At 40.7% G+C, this 21,567-nt stretch overlaps 2 protein-coding genes across 2 annotated transcripts; one reads left to right on the top strand and one right to left on the bottom strand.

Annotated features, from left to right (window-relative positions):
• The first annotated feature begins 911 nt into the window (after positions 1-911).
• On the top strand, positions 912-10,513 carry sh3glb1a (SH3-domain GRB2-like endophilin B1a). The gene is made up of 9 exons (XM_004569507.5): positions 912-1,154; positions 1,577-1,718; positions 2,337-2,465; positions 3,837-3,970; positions 4,350-4,442; positions 7,057-7,146; positions 8,097-8,197; positions 8,716-8,950; positions 9,321-10,513. The coding sequence occupies exons 1-9, from the start codon at positions 1,092-1,094 to the stop codon at positions 9,426-9,428; spliced, it is 1,095 nt and encodes a 364-aa protein (XP_004569564.1). The 5' UTR covers positions 912-1,091; the 3' UTR covers positions 9,429-10,513.
• Positions 10,514-15,395: 4,882 nt separating this feature from the next.
• On the bottom strand, positions 15,396-20,124 carry nrros (negative regulator of reactive oxygen species). The gene is made up of 3 exons (XM_004569506.6): positions 19,993-20,124; positions 18,561-18,675; positions 15,396-17,434 (listed from the first exon to the last, which is right to left on the bottom strand). Exons 2-3 carry the CDS (start codon positions 18,660-18,662, stop codon positions 15,479-15,481), a joined length of 2,058 nt encoding a protein of 685 aa, XP_004569563.1. The 5' UTR covers positions 18,663-18,675; positions 19,993-20,124; the 3' UTR covers positions 15,396-15,478.
• Between the last annotated feature and the right edge of the window lie 1,443 nt (positions 20,125-21,567).

Raw genomic sequence — 21,567 nt, 5'->3', positions numbered from 1 at the left:
TAATAATAATAATAATAATAATAATAATAATAATAAGAATAAGAATTATTATTATTATTATTATTATTATTATTATTAACAACAATCTTTTGTATTTGTATTTATGGTATAATAACGAAAGATTCACAGAATAGTTTCACACAGTTACCAAAGGCACATGAGAAAGTAAATGGCAGAGGCCTTAAAAAAGAAACTTAACGTGACTTAAAAAAGAAAGTTAGCACCCTGATAAAAACTTGCCCTCGTTAAAACTGAATTCCCCCCATGTCTAGCTTATATTGAAATGTTTACAGAATGAGTGAGAAGTATAAAATGAAAAAGTTGTTATAGTTTAGAAGATAAAAAATAGTTTATTTTTCCCAAAGGCTGGGACATTCCTGTGTTGCAGGAGAAAATTAGAATAAGTAAATAAAATAAAAGGAAATCGGGCTCAGTTAAATTAAAAAGCAGAATTTAAAAAAAAAGACAAAAAATTTAAAATTCGCTTTTTTTTAAGAAGTACAAAATCAAAATAAATACAATGGCGGCTAATGTTTCCGTGTGACGTGAATGCATCCAAAGATTACTTGTAAAACAAGAGAGAAATCTCCTACTCGCTACTGTATTCCTTTGGTCATACGGCGACCTTTGAATATTCAGGGTACTGTTTGGCTGTTAGAACAAAAATCACTTGCTTCAGCAGTTGCATATAATTTCAGGCAAGTGCTGTCCCTCGCATCATCTAAACTGCATTTTCAACGTCCCCACCCATCGTCGTATATTATTATGCGCATTGGCAATATCCACTGACAAGTTATAGAAGGGCCCTGCGACAGACTGGCGACCTGTCCAGGGTGTAGCCCGCCTCTCGCCCTATGACAGCTGGGATAGGCTCCAGCGCCCCCCGCGACCCTGAAAAGGATAAGCGGAAGCGAATGGATGGATGGATGGAAGGGAACAATCTTGTCACTATACTATCTTTGCCTGGCTCAACAGCTGGGTGGAACTTGGACAAAAAAAAGTTGCTTCAATGACATTTTGTATAGTGATGGCTCTTTGAGGGCGAGACAAGCCAGTTGTTAACATTAAGTGTTTATTTTCGCTGCTGTGCCATGGATTTTAATGTAAAACGGCTAGCCGCAGACGCCGGTACTTTTCTGAGCCGAGCGGTACAAGTAAGTCTACTCATTTAGTTCATAGGAATTGTTGCTAGCCAATGTTAGCCACTGTGAGGTAGCCTTAGCTTCCTTGCTAAAGAGCTAACGTTACCGTGATTGTTACTTTGTAGCTTAGCAGTTACACCTAATTGTAACTTAATTTCTATAATTTGCATTGTAGGATGTATTTAAAAAGCACGTGCGTCACCCAGGTTGTGTTAACACTAAGCTATTTGTTCAACTTAACTATCATTGAAGGCCTCAACACCGTCACATGAAGCTATCAACAGCAGCTGGCAGATAGCGCTAACCTTTATTTTCCGAGCTTAATAACGTTGCTTAGCTCTTTACTCTCAGTCGTCTTGTGTGTATCTTTGAATACATCTGTGAAAGCTACAACTCGCATGCGCAATGTAAACGCATATTTTTTAATTTTTCAGTTTACAGAAGAGAAGCTTGGTCAGGCTGAAAAGACAGAATTGGATGCCCATTTGGAGAAACTTTTGATCAGAGCTGAGAGCACCAAGCAATGGACAGAAAAGATTATGAAGCAGACAGAAGTCTTACTACAGCCCAACCCCAGTAAGATCACTCTTTTTGACTTTCGAAGGACTGACACTGACATCTCTAAGCAGCACAGGGCACCCACCCACACAATGTTCTTATAGACCTGCAACCTGATATTCAGGAATCAGGAATTCCCTGAAGAGCAGCTCAATAAAGATGAAAGATTTGTCGCTGCCACTAAGGCTCACATTAAAAGCTTTACTTCTCAGAGAGGGTGTTTGACTTCCACGGGTATGTAGGGTGCCTGTGAAGTCTGTAAACTCAGCTGTGCATCCTCCTCACTTCACACCATGATGTTGCATCTCTGCAGCCGAACACCAGCATAGGCACAACAAACACAGACCGACCATCTGGCGGTTGCAGTCTTGTGCAACAGTCATAGAAACGGGATTTTACTGTGTTCACGTTAAACACAGCACAGATAATCTTTCACGTGATGTAGTAACATGAAACAAATTACAGCGGTTTCCGAGAGACGCTGGCTTGTAGTTTGTCATAGCTGTCACAATGAAAGCTTTCAGTGTGGGTCTTTAAGTCGGGCTGTCTGAAGCATACTAAAGTCACTCCCTGCATTTGGCTCGCTCTCTGTAGTCCTGTGACTTTGTAATTGAGTTTTCTCCTTGCGCTCTGCAGATGTCCGGCTAGAAGAATTTGTTTATGAGAAACTGGAGAAGAAGGTCCCCACACGTATGAACAATCATGAGCTGCTGGGACAGTCCATGATTGAATCAGGGAATGAATTTGGTCCTGGAACTGCCTATGGTGAGTGCCACGGTGAAACACTGACAAGTACTGGGGCTGTAGTCGATCAAAGACTGTCTTTGCTCAGGGAAAGAAAGTCTGCACATTACCTCCAGATTAAATAAATCAGCTACAGAGCGGCTAGCCCAGTTAGACTGCATGAATTATAAATACGCATAAAAACCTAATATTTGCACCATATTTAATGATTTTCACTTTGTTTTTTGTATTAAAATGGGAAAAGACTTTGAGCCAGGTACTCTGCACTTGCACATAGGCTCATGATATCTGAATAATGCTAATAGGCCTGTCTCAGCTGTGGCTGGATGCATCTGCCGTTAGAAAGCCGATAGACCAAAGCTACTCTGGCTTTGATTTGTTCACTCACAAAGCTTCATACATCAAACAGCAAATCTGGCAGAAAAACCTAAATCATGCCCCAGTTTTCCCAGGTAGTCTGTTCCTTTTCCAGAAATAATTAGCTACTATTGATGGAGATTTTTTTTTTTTTGTCCTTCTTAAAGTAATGTTGTTGTGAGTTTAATGAGAATTTGCACAGTCGGAGCAATCAACCTGAGATAACCCCAGTCCTACTGGGAGCACCAGCTGAGCTGAAACTTTGTGGTCTTTATTTCGCTGATTTGAATCTTTAACAAAAAATGAGTTTAAACCCTACAAAGGCAACTAAAAGAGGCCTTATAGCAACTCAGGTCAGAGTAGCTGTTTGATCATTAGCAAGCCTCCTGACATTACACAATGGACAAAAGACTAAAAGAAATTACGGTCGCTCTAGATGTTCAGTTGTTAATAGAATATAAATGCACGATTGACAGTGGGAAGGAAAAACACCCTTTTAACAGGAAGAAACATCCCACAGAACCAGGCTCAGGGGGAGGCAGTTACTTGGTTAGCAGGGAGGGGAGGGAGACAGGACAAAAGACACACTGTGGAAGAGAGCCAGAGATTAATAATAACTACTGGTTACATGCAGGGTGGTGTGAACAAAGAGGAAATGCAGTGCATCATGGGTCGCTCCCAGTAGCCTAGGTCTGTTGCAGCATCACTAAGGATCCAGTCACCTGGTCCAGCCCTAACTATAAGCTTTATCAGAAGGAAAGAGATTTTTAAGATTAGGCTTAAAAATCTAAATATTTCTCAAAACATCATCAGCTTGTTTGGTATTCCAGTATTCTGTCTCATGAAGACGTGTAAAACAGAGTTAAACTCTGGTTTGTTTGCTTTAAAGAACATTTTGATGATTTGAGAACCATCTTCTGCTATTTTCAGTCCCAGCCAGGCCCTTTATCAGTGTCAAGCTGAAACAATATCACCATTCTCCCTCCCAGGTTTTCTGCTGGCACTAAACTTTCCTTTTGCTGCTGACCATTGTAGGAAACGCTCTGATAAAATGTGGAGAGACGGAGAAGCAGATTGGTGGGGCAGAACGGGAGTTCATCCAGAGTGCCGCCATCAACTTCCTGACACCGTTCAGAAACTTTTTAGAGGGCGACTTCAAAACTATTCTGGTGAGTTGGACCCGCAGGCTACCTGTCCTGAATCACTTTCGCTTTTTCCCGGACTTTGACCTTTAAATCTGGATCTCATTCACAACAGTGACGGCTGCAGAGGGTCAACGAGTATAGCTTTAATGATTATAGCCATTATTTTACAAAGTAGTGAAAGATCCTGTTGAAGTCTGTACTTTATGCTCACTTCAGTTTAGAGTCTAGTGTTCAGACTGTCAGGTGTGTGCAAGCCCACACTGTGATTATAGAAAACAAGCCCTTATAATCGTGTTATAATCTAAAGTAAACACCTGATGAATGAAGTAGAAGCCTTGTTTACACTGTGCTGTGTCCATGTGTCGTTTATCTGTGAGACTTTTGTGTTGTGATTTGTGTCCAGAAAGAGAGGAAGCTGCTGCAGGTTAAACGCCTGGATCTGGATGCAGCCAAAACCAGACTAAAGAAAGCCAGGATGGCTGATGCAAGAGCTGCAGTAAGGACACACACACACGCTGATAGAACAGCTTAGTGAATTCTGCTTTTAGTACATTCACTGGCTAACGTCTTCACTGGGGAAGAAAATCTATTGGGCGTGTCCCACTGTCACTCTGTCTGAAGTCACACAAGTACTGCCTGACACACTATGTTACACAACACAAGGCTGACCATTTTATTTCTTGTGACATGCAAAGAGTCACATGAGCCACCATGGGAAGTTTTAGAGTTCCCTTTTCTTAATTTAATCTCATGCTTTGTGTTCATGTTCTTCAGACAGACTGTTGAAACTCTTGATTAAACCAAGTGTGGCAACAAAGCATGTCCTTATTCTGGTTGTGAGGTGGCCAGGTGTGTGGGTGTAGGTGTGTGTGGGTGTGAGGAGCATGTATTTGTCCTTGTACCACATGGTGTGCCACAGTTTGCACGTAAAAGCCTTGTTTAATATGTAAGCTCACTGGCCAATTGATTAGGTACACGTTGTTACTATTAGGTTGGACCTTCTTCTGCCATCATAACCTCCTTAATTCTTCCTGGCAAGCATAAAACAAGGAGCTGGAAACAATCTTCAGAGATTTTGGTCTATAATGCAAATCCACAACATCCCAAGGATGCTAGTTTGGATTGACATCTGATAACTCTGTGTGAGATATGGTACGTTATCCTGAGCCATGTTAAAAAAGGTCACTGAATAGTTTTAATGCTCATTTTAATGCTCTGTTTGAACTTCAGCAAGGCTGTAAGCCATCAGCTATGTGATTGGCTGATTTAGGTTTGTGTTAATGAGTGGTTGAACCTAATAAACTGTCCAATGAATGAAATATAAGTGGTGACGTGTTTAAAAATATTTTATTACATATTCGCTCTTAGTAGAAACTCTTGTGTTCTTCTCCACTGTTGTCACATAATTGCCAATTAACAATATAACATTAAACCGTATATGAGGAGTGCATATTTGGCTGTAATGTCTTGTAATGTGTGTATTACTACAAATTCAAAGCTGCCCCTATTTTTCTCTGCTCTCCCACTCAAACTGAGCTCAGAAAGTTGTTTAAACATTTAAGTTATTAAGTGCTAAATATAATGGTATGTATTCATTTTTAATCTACGTGCATAATGTGTAGTGCTCAACTGTTTTTGTCTACAAGCAAAAACAGTTTTCTGTAATGTTAATGGGTATTTATGTGCTTTGATTTTGTTTAAGGGGATATGACTCTCACAGCTAAGACTGTCTGAAGATGGTCTCACTAATGACCTCAGTTTTTTTTATCATCTTAGGCTTGAATTATTTTCAGCTTACATCTAAAGCATTCAGGTTGTCAGTAAGGAAATAGGTTAGATGTGTCTGAGCCGGTGTTGCTGTACAAATACTGAACAGAAGCAGTACAGTATCATGTAAGAGCCGTAGATGACAGTATCCCAGCAGTCCCAGTCTTCAGTGTTTCCAGAAAACATTCGTATCTTTTGCTCACAGTTTCCCTTGGGAAGAAACAATCTCACTGAAACAGAGTGAGCATAACTTCCTCCTCCTTATGATCGTCTGTTCTATTATCTCTTGTAGGATATTTAAAGTGTTTTAATGTAGCATTTTCAAACAGCACAGTCTAGTGAGTACTGTTGCTTTAATTGTGTGTTAAATCTCTAAAAACAGCTTTTTGTATCCACATTATCTGAGTAAACATGTTCACTCATGAGTGAGAACACTGTAAACTAAACATGTGAGACGTAAATAGTCGTTTCTCTAATCTTAAGCTGAATCATGGTGTGACATAAGGAGGGTAGCACACAGATCAGCGGGCGTCTGAGGAGAAACAGTTGATGTGCTACATGATCACGGTGCGGTTTTGTCAGAGCATGCCACTGTTGCACTTTCGCACAAACGCAGTGTGTACGCTTGTTTTGTGTTGGCTGTGGCTGTGCAGCAGCTGGAGCTCTAACTACTGTGTCACTGTTTTTAAAACGCAAAGCAGCAGATGTGAGCAGAGGAAGTGACAGAGGTGAGTGGAATGTTGGAGCCATCTTTGAACTGAACACACACGCACAGACCAAGCCTCCTGGTAGTAGTGTCAACAGCTGCTGTCGATTTCTCCATCTCCTCCATCACACATGCTGTGATACCTCATGGAAATGAAATCCTTGCAGACAAACCTGACAGGGACCAAACACTGCAGAAGCTTCCATCCTCCACAGCTCTCCCTCAGCCTGTGAAGTAGGCTGAGGCGCGCGCAGGACAGCGAGGCCATTGTCCACATGTTTATTGGACCTCTTAGCCATCCCAGCAGACCTCATATTGAATTGGCTTGCTCAGTATACGGAAAAGGAAACGTCATGTTCAGCTGTGTCTTTGTCCCTGTTTATCCATACTGCAAATCGTGTTATTTTTCCTTTTTTTAAAGACATCTGACTCATTCCATAAAAGTTGTATATTATGAAAAGCACAGATCCACACTCTGCCAACTAAACCCATCTTTTTTTTTTTTTCATCTTTAAATCATATTTCCTTTAGCCTCGCCTACGCTTTTCCTTATCTGTGTCATCTTTGTCATCCATAGCCTTGAAAGTTTTGAAATGAGGTTTTTCTGTAAATTATAGTTTCCTTTCTTCATTCACAGGCAGAGCAGGAACTCAAGATGACCCAGAGCGAGTTCGACCGGCAGGCAGAAATCACCAGACTGCTGTTAGAAGGCGTCAGCAGCACCCATGTATGTAGTAAGGATGTTCCTGGTGACTGATTTCTTAGTTCTTAATTAAACTGACTGACTAGTTAGTCTACAAACACTCAGATATCAAGTTAGGTTTCAGGATCCTTTCATGTACAATGTCTGTCTAAACAAATCCATTTGAAACCATTAACCACATTCTTCAGTAATGAATCCTAGTTTCAGTGCCGGTACACTATGTGGCACCTCATACTGTGCATAAGGAACGTTGCACATTATGAACATTTCACACAGACAATGAAGAAGAAGAAAAAACTGATATTAAACATGATATGAAGCCCAGACCTCGCTCTCTACAGCCATCTCCTCCAGCTTATCTGGGGGGAACACAGAGGCGTTCCCAGGCCAGCTGAGAGATGTGTTTTCTGCAGCGTGTCCTGGTTCTACCCCAGGAGGAAACCACCTCAACTGGCTCCTTTCAATGTAGAGGAGCAGCAACTGTACTCTGAGCCCCTCCCAAATGACTGAGTTCCTCAGCTTATCTCTAAGGCAGAGGCCAGCCACCTTTAGGAGGAAGCTCGTTTCCACCGCTTGTATCATGATCTCATTTATTTGCGTTCAAAATAACTAACAATAATAGGCTTAACAAATATTTATGGTGTTTTTTTTCCTACAACATGTGGAGGCTGCAGCTCCATCTTGTGGAAGACACAACAATTTACCAGCATTGGGCTTCAGTTAAAATGTTAACAATTAGATTACACGACTAGTACATGTGGTACCTACTAGTAAGAATGGCAACGATTAGTCGACGTGTGGCGTACGGCCCTAATGTAGCCCAGCTAACACTGTTACTGTGTTATAGTGCTGCTTTCTGTGCTGTTGCCTGTCTGAAAAATGAAACCAAGTAAATAAAACATTGTTTAACACTGGGAGGACTGCACTCTTGTTTTCCTCTTATTGATGTTTCACTAATGCCGTCTCACCTCTAGGCACACCACCTACGCTGCTTGAATGACTTTGTGGAGGCCGAGACTACTTACTACGCACAGTGTTACCATTACATGGTGGATCTCCAAAAGCAGCTTGGCAGGTGAAATACTACTGCTACGTTTCATTCCTTATGTCAAGAATATATCTTACTCTGCTGTTAGAAAACATGAGGTTTTTGATATCAGCGATGATACGTAGCTGTTCTGAACCACACGACTGGAGCATCTGTGAAAAGTGCACAAGCAATCCTCATCAGTATTTTTCAAACAGAACCTGTGTTTTGTTATTACTCATAATAGTTTTAATGTACTCTGACTGTAAAGAAGATGAGTCATTCTACTCCTTATCATTTTGATGTTATTCACTTTTAGAGCCTGACTCGTCAAACAAAAGTGTTTTAACGATGTTTTTGTCATTTGTGTTTGTTAATATCTAAGTTAGCAAGTCTGAGGAGGGGTTGCAAAAAATTACCTCCCTTTGAACTGTAAAAAAATGAAAGAGTAATGCTGACAAATTTAATTGAGAGAGAGATAACACTGAACTTGAACTCAAACACTCATTGTGGTTCTGGGGTTCCCCAGCAGTCCACAGTTGCTTATCGTCTCCTCCTCCCTCCAGTTTCCCCACATCATTCTCTAACAACAACCAATCGTCAGTGTCGGGCGGGGCCAGCATCTCGGTGCCCACCATACCAATGTCCGCCTCCCTGCCCAGTGTGTCTGCAGGCCGCAGCAGCTCCTCGGCTTCAGGTGGATTCAGTGAATTGCGCAGCTCCAACGGCAGCCGGAAAGCCCGGGTCCTTTATGACTACGATGCTGGCAACAGCAGTGAGCTTTCCCTGCTGGCTGATGAGGTGAGGATGAAATATTCACTGTTCCTTCTCAGTTTAACTTCATGCAAGAATCCAGAAGATTGAGAAGCCTATTTTAGTCATTTTCTTCACGTGTCTTTAACCGCATGGTCCTGTAGCAGTTCCTCTATCATAACCTCTATTCAGCAGAACATAGGCCACTCCTCTTCCTTGCGGTTGAGTAACCATGAAGCAAGTTTACCTTATTTTACATACAGAAAAAACCCCAGTCTGACGCTGCAATTGTGAGCTAACGTTGCAGCCTGAGCCGCCTGAAAATAGCACTATCTATAACAAATGTGCATCTCAGAGAGTGCCTGTAATAGAAAAACAGATGTGATCATTTAATGCAGTTTTGCATTTGTGCTTCCAGGTGATTGTAGTCAGCAGCGTCCCAGGCATGGATTCAGACTGGCTCATGGGCGAGCGAGGCAGCCAGAAAGGCAAAGTGCCAATCACCTACCTGGAGCTGCTTAACTGAGACCCACAGTCCCTTCTCTCTCTCTCTCTCTGCCCCTCTATCTGTCCAGCCCTCAGTAACCAGCTGTGATCTCATATTTATATGCAGGGGCAGGCGTCACTTTCTCCTCCATTCAGCCGTTTAGAATGAGTTTTATTTGCAGGAAGGAGGCGTGCCACTTGTTGCAGACATGAATTGGGATGAATAAAATGGAGAGAAGGGAAAGCAAACTGACCCATCCTCTCATGTGTATGCCATACATTTGTAAAACCTGCTTCCTTGCCTTTTTTTCTCTTTGATGCCATACGACCTGAAACATGTGCCAGAACATCTCCCAAACTGTAACTTTGGAAAAACAAACTTTGTTTACAGCATATATATATATATCTCAGATGGTGACCGTCATGTTTTTCCCTTGCATTTTTGTTCTTGTGTGTAAGTAGTGATACAGAGAAGACTTTTAATTTGGTGGAAAAAAAAAAAAAAAGCACTTCAGTTTGAAGTGATGCTGATCTTCTTAAAGTCTTATTTTATAAATGATCTTGTGATGCAGTAGCAGCTGTTGTGGTTTAGCCTGAATATGAATTGTTTGTAACAGTGTTGTCAGTCAGCTTTACTCACACGGAGCCTCGAGACAACATGTGCCCTCTCACAGTCAGTGCCTTTTTGCAGCTAAACCAGCAGTATTGAGGCTGTCAGATAAGCCTCCTCTACAAGTGTTCAATCCTGATATTTGTACTCGGCTCATGCACAATTTAGGTCGAATATTTATCATCCACAAACAGCGACTGCGTTTGACACATTGGTGATTTTGGTCAGCTTGGTGTTTGATTTTTTTATTTTTATTTAAAGGCCTGAAAGAAAACATTTAACATTTAATCTACCTTTTTTCCATTACTAACATCCCTCATCAGTTTCCCATAAACATGCATTTCAAACTATTATGTAGACAATTTCTCCAAAATATTTTGTTACATTCTGGGAGATTTCAGTATGCTATCCCTCGGCTGCTTTTTTGTTTTGTGCGTGTAACTGATAAGATGACACAGTTGTAAAAAGAAGAAAAAACCCCAATAAGGTGCATAAAATAAAGTGTTTAGAGACTGGATGCGTGTAAATTTGCTCCCCTCACTCTCGAGTGTTCATGTTCACTGATGGAACCACCAGAGGGCAGGACAAGCAGGGAACACACACAGTCTCGAATCAGCTGGATGATACATTTGTAGCAACTGCTTCCTTCTTTTATGTGCAGAAGAACATACTAAACAGATTTTTGTTGAAGTAAAAATTTCAGACATCGGAAGACTTATTTCAAAAGCGTTCTTTGGTTTGAACACGTGCTACCGCAACAGTATTTACAAGGCAGTTACTGGGCCACAACTGGGAGGAGAGGTTGAACCCGAGGACTAAAATAAATTCATAATGTCCACTATACTTTAGAGCCAGCTGCTTCGATCACTGCAGAGATTTTGTTAATGTAAAACTGACCCCACTGATTCTCAGGCTACTTTAATTTGAAAATATAGCATACTATCTTTACCCCGGTGTTTGGGCTCTCTCCTGACCTATTCTCCGGTGACTTCCACATCTCCCAGAAGAGCCTCATGCTGCAGCGCTAGCAGCTGTGGACCACAAACCTAGCTACAAATCCCCAGATAATAACTGACCCAGCTGAACATAATATCTTTATCTGAAGATGATTTAAAGGGTTAGCTAAATCCTCTTGGTCTGTGTACATTAATCTGTGTAGTAGTTTTTGCCTTTTTTGACCTTAACATGTCACAGTAATTTCATTAAATGAGCCTGTAAAGTTGTCTCTAGCTTCTGTTAGCCAGATAATCAAGAAAGCTCTTTTCTAGCTCAACAGTAAGTCCAGCACAAAGGGGCCTCATCCTGGCCTTTCAGAGGAGCAGGAAGGGTTAAGAGGAAGTGGAATTTTGCAAACTGCCTGTTGACTAAGAAGTTGCCTCAACATTAATATACACAGGGCAATATTTTCATTTTCCAGCATGCACTCATCAGCGAAACTTCAGACATTAACTGCTTCCCTTTGGCCTCAGCAGCCTTCAGTAGCACTTACCGAAAGGGTTTTTTGAGTGTATTGTTAACACGAATTACTTAAACGGTGAAAGAGAAAATCTTCTGACAGTAAGAATAAGATCCGTTGAATCATGTGAACTCTGAAATGAAGCAGCAGCCTGACAGTGACTCACTGGCCCCAGTAAAACCACAGCAGTTACATTAACTCGTCGGTTGCGCAGCGCTCAGTGCTCCCTAACTCTGCATTTATGTTTTTCCAGATCTTTCACAATTCATATTGTTGCCTTTCTAAAAATAACCCACACACTTCATGCAGATGATCAGATGAGTGATAGCCTGTCAGAGAAGAGGCATTTCCTCTTTCATCCGTCCTTATTGACTTTCAGATGCTGCACTAAAAGCACTTGTTAACATCTGCCATTTCAGCAGTGGATCTCAGCTTGACATCAGACGGTTTCATCTTTTTGACAGATGCCTCGACAATATCCTGTATAGGGGCAACAATGTTTTTCGAAGTGCAAAAAGTCACGTATTTGTCCGTTTTTATTGGCAAAGGATGGCGCAGGAAAAATCAGGGTGAAAATGTGAAGTGTGATAACCTGAAATGTACCGATGCTCATCTGGTACATCTGCTGAATAAGCCAGTTCAGATATGGCAACGTCTTGGCCACATGTTTTTGCCACACAGCAGCTAAATTATACAGATTAGAAGGGCAAGTCAAGTGCACGAACCTTCATGAGATCTCTCCTGGATGTGTCAGAGCAAAAATATGTACAAAGGTTATATCTTATCTACTTTTGCTGCTGACGTTTATGACTTTGAGTGACAATAGCTGCAGATACTGAATAGATTACAGACAAATGTGACGCAAATTTTTGTTTTCTGGATAAAATGGAAATGTCTGTGGTGATTCTTAAAGGTTTCTTCTGGTGCCACACCAGGTCAAATGCTCATTGTTTTAATTAACCAAAGACCTGAAAACAACCTTACTGTCAGTTGCCAAGGAAGTCTTGCCACTCGGGGCATCCTGGTAATTTCTCTGGGCATTACCTTTGAAACCTGTATATAAATGAAATGTGATAGAGACATAACTGTAATTGGTCACGAGTTAATAAAATGGTATACAAATGGTAAACTAGCTAAAAGAAAGCTTCTAACACACATCCGTCCTCTAATGGATACATCAGGGGTTGTAGAATTGATAAACTGCAACAGTAACTCAACTAATCACTCCTTACTTGTATGAAGAAGAACTTATCTGAAAGCACAACACGGTGAACCTCGAAGCAGATGGGTTACACAAGCAGATGACCCCAGCTGGTGCTGCTCTGCTGAGAACAGAAAACAGAGGCTACAATTCTCGCAAAATTAGAAAACAAAAGACTGGAAAAATGTTGCCTGGTCTGTTGAGACGTACAGATAGTAGGTTTGGAATTGCTGTAAACAACATGTAAGCATAGATCATCATCTTGCTTGGTATCACTTTTTCCTGCACTTTGTTGAATCTGTGCAATAAAGCCTTGAGGCAAAAGGAGGTGCAACCCCGTACTGCCAAGGCGTACCTAATAAAGAGGCAGATAATTTTCTATTTGAATGTTGATTGCTGGTTCAGCCTTTGGAGAGAGAGACAGACAAATCCCACCTTGGTGCCTATCGATTCCTATTGATGATGCAATTATGGGACATTTTACATTACCTTTGCCCAACACAGATAAGTGTTAAAAGTATTAAGTATTAGAGTTTTGTATCAACTATTGTATCAAGCTGTATCAAGTTCAGATTAAGAGTACAAAAAGTGGTAAAAGGCAATTAAAGCAGCAGTTATAGGGAAGGAAATTTTGATGGGGCACATTGAATTATTCATCTGGGAAGACTGATCTATATGACTTTGGCTTAAATTCTGTTTGTACTGTTTACTTACTCAACTTATCTGTGACATTTGAATTGTTTCATGATTTGTGTGGCAGTTAACAACTGGAAAGAACTGCTTGGTTTTGTTTTTTTGTAACTTTTTTTGCAGTGTTATTTCTGCAACAACTCAACAACAATGAAGAATATCAAAGGATTATTTGATATTCCCTCTCTTATAATAGTTTCTCTGCTTCTGTTGGCCTGCTAAATCTAAAAAACAAAACCCCCAAATCTATATGCATACTATATGTTTAGCACACTTGCTAAAAGCGCGCCAAACATGCTAAAGTCAGCTTGCTATTTGTTTAGCATGCTAAACAGGCTAAAGATGTGAAGCCTTTAACTCAAAATGCTATACCTATATGTGACAGTGTGCACACCTGCATTAGACCAATCCAGTCACATGTCACTTCTCTTTTCACATTTCCATTGATTAATCTGCAAGAAACTATGACTATGAGAGAAGAAATAAACACACGGCACTTTCACTAATTCACACTTGCTTGCCCGTGTGACGTACATTTGGCAACTTACCTCGACTATGGACCCCATAACCACAGCTGAGCTGTTTTGCAAAGAAAATGCAGCTGCATGAATGCGTGTTTGGCAGCTTTGTAGTATGGTACATGCCTGTGGCTAACCTGATTTCATATACTGTATATGTGGTCTGAACATGTCTTAGAAAACTGAGTCTAGCTGCGTTTGTGAATGCCCCCTTTAACCCCCTTTTTTTTCCTGTCCTTTAACTTTTAAACTGTTATAGCTGAGTAATCAAATAAAGTTCCTCTTGGTCAGCAATCTGCAACCAGTGCCAAAGTGCCTTCCTCAAATGTATTTTTCAGTGTAATCCAGCCCTTAAGCCATTTTGTCAGCCCAGTTTAACCACTTCATCATGGAAGCAGGAAGGTCTACTTCCTGCTTCCATAGAGGTGATACATCACCGCTATACGGGAAATATATAGGTTTAATTGGCATCCCTAAAGTATCTGTCAGTTTTGAGTTCCAGATACCTGTGGAAATTAGTTTGGAAATCCAAGACAAGTCGTTGTTCCCAACCATTATCTGTGACCTAATGACATTCAAATGAAAAGCCTTCGAGTAATGAATCTCTCATCAACGACTTCAGTTCTTAAAGCTTTGCATATTTTAAACCAGTTTTCATCAATTCAAATGAACAACAAAGGAAATAAAAACTTCATTCAGTTTCTCTGCAACTGATTTACTGGCAACTTCATATCGTAGAAGATATGTCAATATTAATAACATTTCGAGGCTTTGACAAGGCTTTACTCTGGTTTCTCTTCTTACGTTCCAACCACCATGACCCTGAGCATCACCACAGCGGTATTTTGGTTACTTTCTGGTTAGGCCTCCAGCACGCTGTACAGCTACACAGTAATCTACCAGCCTTCCCACTCCTACGCCCCTGAGTACTTACATAAAACTCGAAGAAAATGCGTTAAATGCATTGCACGTATATATATAGATATGTGTGAATGTGCGTGTGTCTGTGAAGGCGTATGCATGTTTGTGTGTTTGTGTGCACCCATTTGTACATGTGTGTGTTTGTTCGTGTGTGTACGTGCTCCCAGCACAGTAAACTGAATCAGTCGTGTGAATCAATCATTTTTGGGGGGGTCCAAATCATTTCCTGACTTACTGGAATTTCACACTGATGATGCTTCTTGGTCTCACTGATAGGAAGGAAACCTCAAACCCCTCCTCTTTGAGATACAAAACTGGGCAGTTGCTGCACATCTTAGCAAAACAGGAAATTTCATGTTTCCTCTGCTGCTTATAGCAACAGCTTGCATCACAGTACTTCTGCATATCTTCACATACAAACACACATACACATATACGCCCACACACGCTCACACACTCACCAAGTCAAGTCCCAGAGCGCAGCCACATTTTTTACATTGGGTTATCAGGATGAGGGCCTTGTTTTAAACCACACTTCACTGAACCGAGCAATCTAAAAAAAACAACAACTGACCTTTTTCTTTTTTAGATACTTCATATACTCACACACCTTTTCGGTAAATGTATTTATTTCAGATATGTATTCGGCTACATTTCTAAATAATGTACTGGACAAAATACAGTTATGGTGACATCAGTAAGACGTTGGCTTCAAACACTTCTTTTTGATGGACTTTTGTAGCAGTGTGGGCTTAAAGGTGAGGAGAACAATGATAGAGACTCCTGTGAAAAAAAGAAAGACGGGGACAAACAGCAGAATGTACCAAAAGATCGACTCCCCGTCATCAAAGCACAAAAACGACTGTGGATTCTCCACTCTGTGTGTCCTTAGGAAGAGATCCTTGCATGTGATGGCTGACTGTTCGACCATGTGGATGGTGTTTGTTGCTTCAAATGTCCTGAACCATTCGGTCTGGCAACAGTTGAATTGATTTCCTGTGAGGAAAATAGTCTGCAGCTTTGGGGCTAATGCATTAGCCTGACCAGAGGGGATGGTAGAAAGTCTGTTGTCCCTCAGATCAAGCACTTTCAGGTTGAGGTTTTGAAGTGAATGGGGAAGATGTAGCAGAAAGTTCTTTGAAATGTTTAAAGACTTCAGACTCTGGAAATGGGAGAAGTCAATGTCTTGTATGTGAGTGTTCCCTAAACCTAGATGCTGTAATGTTGTGCTAAGACTTTGTATTGATTGATGGATGGTTACTCCGGGGTTATCGGATAGCTCCAAGTGCGTTAGCGACAACCCCGCAAATGCAGTGTTTGGAATTATTTTAAGGTTGCATCCCTTAAGGTAAAGCTGTCTCAGGGACATAACATTCTTCCAATTCATGCAAGTTGAATTAGTGTGCATACTGATCTCAGCTTCCTCAGAAAGGCAAATGTCAATGTTGTTGTAGCTGAGATCCACCGACCGGATGCTTTGCAGTGAGGAAAATAATCCCATGGGTACCCACTTAAGACCATTCAGGCTCAGGTTAAAGTATGTCAAATTGCCAAGAGTGGTCAGAGTAGCTTTATCCGCTGAGATCTGGCTTAGTTCATTGTTGCTAACATCCAGCTCATACAAGCTACGAGAGAACTGCTCAGATGTTAGATTTAAGGTTCTCAGGCAGTTTGTGTGCATTTGAAGTCTAGACAGGGTGGGCATTTTCTGGATGAATCCTTTAGGGAAATACTCCACAGAGTTCCCTATCAGATCTAAAGTCTCTAGAGAGGATATATCACCGTGAAGGTTTTCGTCCCACAACTGAGCGGTCACATTATTGATCTCCTTGTTAAAGTTGTAGAATTCCACAGTTTTTGTTGAGTTTGGGAACATATCGTTGTCTGCTAAGTGTTCGTAGAATTTAATGGTGTTGTGAGACAAGTAAAGGTACCTTAAATTACTCTGGCTGGGCAGGAAAGGAAAGAAAAGGAGTTTGTTGTCTGATAAATCGAGAGTCTCTAGCTGGAAAGTGTCGTTGAGGTCTTGCCTTGAGATGAACCACTCAATGAAGTTGTGGCTGACATTGAGGACTTCCAGCTGAATCATGTGGAAGTCAGTGAGACAGGGCAGATAGTTAAAGGCCAAGTTGAGTCGCTGTAGCTTTGGACTGCTGTCAAAAGCATTATCAATCTCAAAAATCAAATTCCTTTGTAGGTCAAGTTCTTTAAGCTGGTGCAGATCCCTGAATGAGGCCTCATCCACTCTCAACAAAAGATTCCCAGAAAGATTGAGGTACTCTAGTGACGTGAGATTTTGAAGAAGCAAGGCAGCCATTTCATCTGTAAGCTTATTCTCAGAAAGATCTAGCGCTATAAGACCTGATAGCTTTCTTAATGCAAGGCTGGTTTCTTCGTAGCTGTTATAAAGACTGTTGTTTGCTAGATTGAGGCTTTTTAAAAGTTTTGAGTCTTGAAAAGTGTTCAATTCTATTTTACTCAAATTGTTGCAAGCTAAGCTCAGGGCGGTTAGTGAAGGGTAACTGAGAAGAGAGGCATTCTGTAGTGTTTCAAAGAGGTTGTAGTTGAGCTGAAGCTCTTCGATGTTTTCTGGAAGTCCTTCAGGCACAGATGTGAGCTGACCATTATTGCAGCAAGCCGTTTGTTGTATCTGCAGAGGAGGTAAAAAAGCACATGATTTAACACTTGCATACTGGTTGCCGCTTTGCAGTGTTTCGGCTTTTTAAAATTCTGGCGGAAGCTGGATTTCTTTCTTGCACAGCAGATACATTTTAAGATCGTCATGAATAATATCCATGTGCACTTAAAAAATTTTATTGTGGGAAGATTACCCTCTTAAATTACTTCTCGTGTGGTTATTTGTAAACTATGCTAGCATGCTAAACTAAGCTAATGAGCATTGCCTGCAGCACATTAGCGTCTTACTGTTAGTGGAAGCATTTTAGCCTTCCTGTGTTTTGGGATTTAACTGAAAGTACTGTTACCCACTGTACAGGCTCACAGAAAAACATGGTGGGCTGTAGTTTCTTATTCTGGTAGGTCATACCACAGCTTACCAAAACTTCATTATTTCCTTGACAGATCACTTTTCCATTAGCATTCTGAGTCACTGGACCACTCTAAAAATACTTTCTGGCGATACGGCTTTAAAAAAAAAAATTGAAGTTTTCAGTTTAAATAACTTATCATTTTTCCCCTCTAGGAGTTTTATTGGTTTTATTGCTTTAGATGTTTCATTTCTAGAATCATTCATATTTATATTAATTTATATGACTGATAAACACTCAACAAGAGAGATTTAATTTCTTTCTCATAATCGACATCCGCTTCCAAAACCCTGCATCAGATATTAATATTCACAAGTTTAGACTTTTTGTGGCTTATTGAAAAGTCATTAAATCATTAATACAGTGTAGGAATGTGCCAATCTGGATGGATTTTGATCTAACTAAAGTTATAAACCACATATACAGCGTGCTTTTAGAAGGTGGGTCCTATTAGGGACTGGATCTTTGGTAATAATACAGAACTTTCCATATTTCAGTATCATTACTTGATGCTTTTCTTGTTTACACATTTATGTTTGAGTGCCTTAGGAATAACTTTTTTTTTTTTTTAGAAATTTTAGCTTTGTAGTGTCTTACCGAAGTCACTTTTTAGTTTTAACTAAGCCAAACATGAAATCGTTTGGCCTTTTCCATGTGATACATTGTGAAATTTCCTCAATATTCCTGAAACTTGCTCGGGAAAAGCTAAATGAAAGAAGAGCGTCTTACCAACTGACATCGACGGTGCTGCGGATGACTCGAGACTGGCGTCAGCGTTCTCCACATGTGCAACAAGCAGAGAAGGATGGGTGTGAGCCTGTGGACTGGCATTTTCTCATCCTTACTGTTGAGAACACAGAAGAAGAAGAAACGCGTGAGCCTGTTTGTGTCACATACTTTTAGATTTTTTCCCCTTTGCTGAAGTGAGCAGGAGCTGGTTGTTCGATATAGGCCTGACAATGAGCTGTGATCTTCCTCTGTTTTAAACTATAGTTATTACTATTTGTATATGGTGAAAAACCTTGTATGAAAAAAATGTGTCTTTATAAACTTTGTCTTAAAATGAATATTTGTGTCTGAAAATGGACGAAAGCAGCTTGACATTAAAATGCTGAAGCAGACAGAAGGTCAGAGAGCAGACGGGGAGTTTACAAATTCAACTTTAATAGCCGAGATTCATTTTCACAATTATTTGAAAAGCTTTGATAGTGTAAAAGTCTATAAGACTATATTTGACTGTCTCAGGTGAGAGTGGAGCTCATCATTTTTTACAATCTACTCATATCTAAATGAAAATTTCTGTAAATAGTAAGTACAGTAATATAATCCTTACAGAGTTTACGTCAACGTCATGTACTCGGTTTCATTTTTATTATATGTGAATAACTCAGATTTTTAATTTTTGACTTACAGTCTGTCTCCAGATGTTGGAAGTGATGGCGTATTTTATCCTGAAAACATCTGCTGTGTACATTTTGCAAAAATTTCCCAGATTTCAAATCAGACCACTGCATGACTCACTGCATGATGAGGCCGTGCGTTTCTTTTTGGCTTGCATGTGTTGTTGGCCTATCCATTATAACGCAAGCATGGCTTCTAAAGAACACAAAGGTTTTCTTGAACATTTTTTATGTTTCTTTATTCGTCTAACCGATTTATTACCATTTTTATTTTGCATCTGCGTAGCTCACATTGAGTAACTGTGCCACCGCTTTCATTATGATTTCTAAACTATGTTCCTGGGGAAGAAGTTAAGCTCATGGAAGAACATATATTTGCAGAATCTTGCTTTCTCTATCTGATGCAGCCTATTTTTTTTTTATTAATAAGACCGTGCACTGTGTTAAAAAGACACGCACACTTACTTTGCGCTTGCATTTATGCGCACTATATGTTTACATTCATCAGGCAACATCTAAATGACTCAAACATGGTCTGAAAGCTGTTATGCTGCGCTCACATTCGTTTGTCAAAGCGGTGCGCTGGTGTATGCACACATAACACTCAGAAAATGGAGCGTATTCAGAAACAGATGATCGTTAAAGTATCTTGCTCAAATGTACCGACTGCAAAATGACCTTAAATTAGGAATTCCTCATTTAGGCGATGCGCTTTGCTTCATGCAGCAGAACACCGTGCAGTACAGAGTTCATTTACTTACACTGGTGGTTAGGTGTGGATTTGCCAAGCCACTGACGGTTGCTCCCCTGACCATATCGCTGGTTGATTCGCTGTTGCAGAGTGCGTTCACATGTGTGTCAAGTTCAGCTGCTCTCCCCTGCACTGACTGAAGCACAGATGCCCCTTCTTTACTATTCACGGAAGTAGGCAGGCAACGGAAACCGAGTCACATGGACAAGCTGCAATCAGGCAGGTTCTCAAGCTCGGGGCCACAGGAAGGCGAGTGCAGGCTCAACAGCTCTTAACCACCACTGCGCAAGTGTTTTCTTTCTCTTCTTTTTTTTTTCTTTTTCTGCTTCACAGCTTCACAGCAGAATAGCGTTATTATTCAGACAACTGATACTGGTAGCACAACTGCTACCACAAAAACCCAATGAGAACACACCCTTCACACCCTCTGCTCGTGCTGATCAGCCAAGCTCTCAAGAGGAAACCACTCAATGCACACACCCTTCCTGCCTTATTTTCGGCCTGTCACTGCAACAGACAAAACACACACACACACATATATATGTATATGTAAATATATGTGTATATATATATCTACACACACACATAAACTGACATTTAGCGCTCTTTATAAAAACATACCTTCAACAGTTACAGGGATTCTGAGTCAGATAAGGCACAAGGGCTCAGAGCATAACTGCAGAAACTAAGCAATCTACTCTGTTTGGCTTTACTGATTTTATTTTCATTCTCCAGCTAATAAATGTACTAAGGTCGCTTTCAACATTTGTGAAACTCCAGCTGTTAGCTTGTATCTTATTTGTAATGATGAGTGGGTGCAAGAATGGGGAATTAGGAATCAGGAAGTGATGGTGCCTTCTGTGGAGAGTTGATTGGTCAGGCATTCCTTCCTGTTTTCACACAGGACGTCTCACTTCTGACTCTGTTGCAAGGTTGGGTGGCAACAAGATTTTCTGATCCATATGAGTATGTGTGGGTGCTGACTTTGTTGTTTGTTTGACACTCGTAAAATCGAATAAGGTGGCTGCTTATGAACTACGAGAAGCTCCCACAGGGCACCTTTAAAAGTTACATGTGATACATAAAAAAAGAGATTTAAGACTTGTTGTTCTTACTACAGAAACGCCTTTGCAGTTGAGATGAAATCTATTATACATTCACTGGCCATTTCATTAGGTACAGCTTGCTAGTGCTGCGTTGGTGCCTGCAGTGCAGCGTTAATTCTTCATCACACTGTTGCTGCACATCCATGATGTGAATCCCAAAGGTGCTTGGTTGAAATGAGATCTGGTGACTGTGGAAGTCATTTGAGTACATTGTACTCACTGTTATGTTCAAGAAAGCAGTTTGAGATGATTTGACCTTTGTGACGTGGTCACAAAGGTCACATGGTCAGCAGCAATATTCAAAAAGGCTGTGACAGTCAAACCATGCTCAACTGACAGTAAGGGGCCCAAGTTGTCTGATTTTGGGGAACCCGTGTGAATTGTAGCCTCAGTTTTCTGTTCTTAGCTGTGAGGAGTGACACCCAGTGTGGTCTTCTGCTGCTGTAACCTATTTGCTTCAAGGTTAAAGGTGCTGTGCG

This window comes from Maylandia zebra, linkage group LG9, assembly GCF_041146795.1.
Source record: "Maylandia zebra isolate NMK-2024a linkage group LG9, Mzebra_GT3a, whole genome shotgun sequence".
Classification (NCBI taxonomy): domain Eukaryota; kingdom Metazoa; phylum Chordata; class Actinopteri; order Cichliformes; family Cichlidae; genus Maylandia; species Maylandia zebra.
Note: the sequence above shows the minus strand (reverse complement) of the source record. Positions and strands in the feature narration are given on the sequence as shown.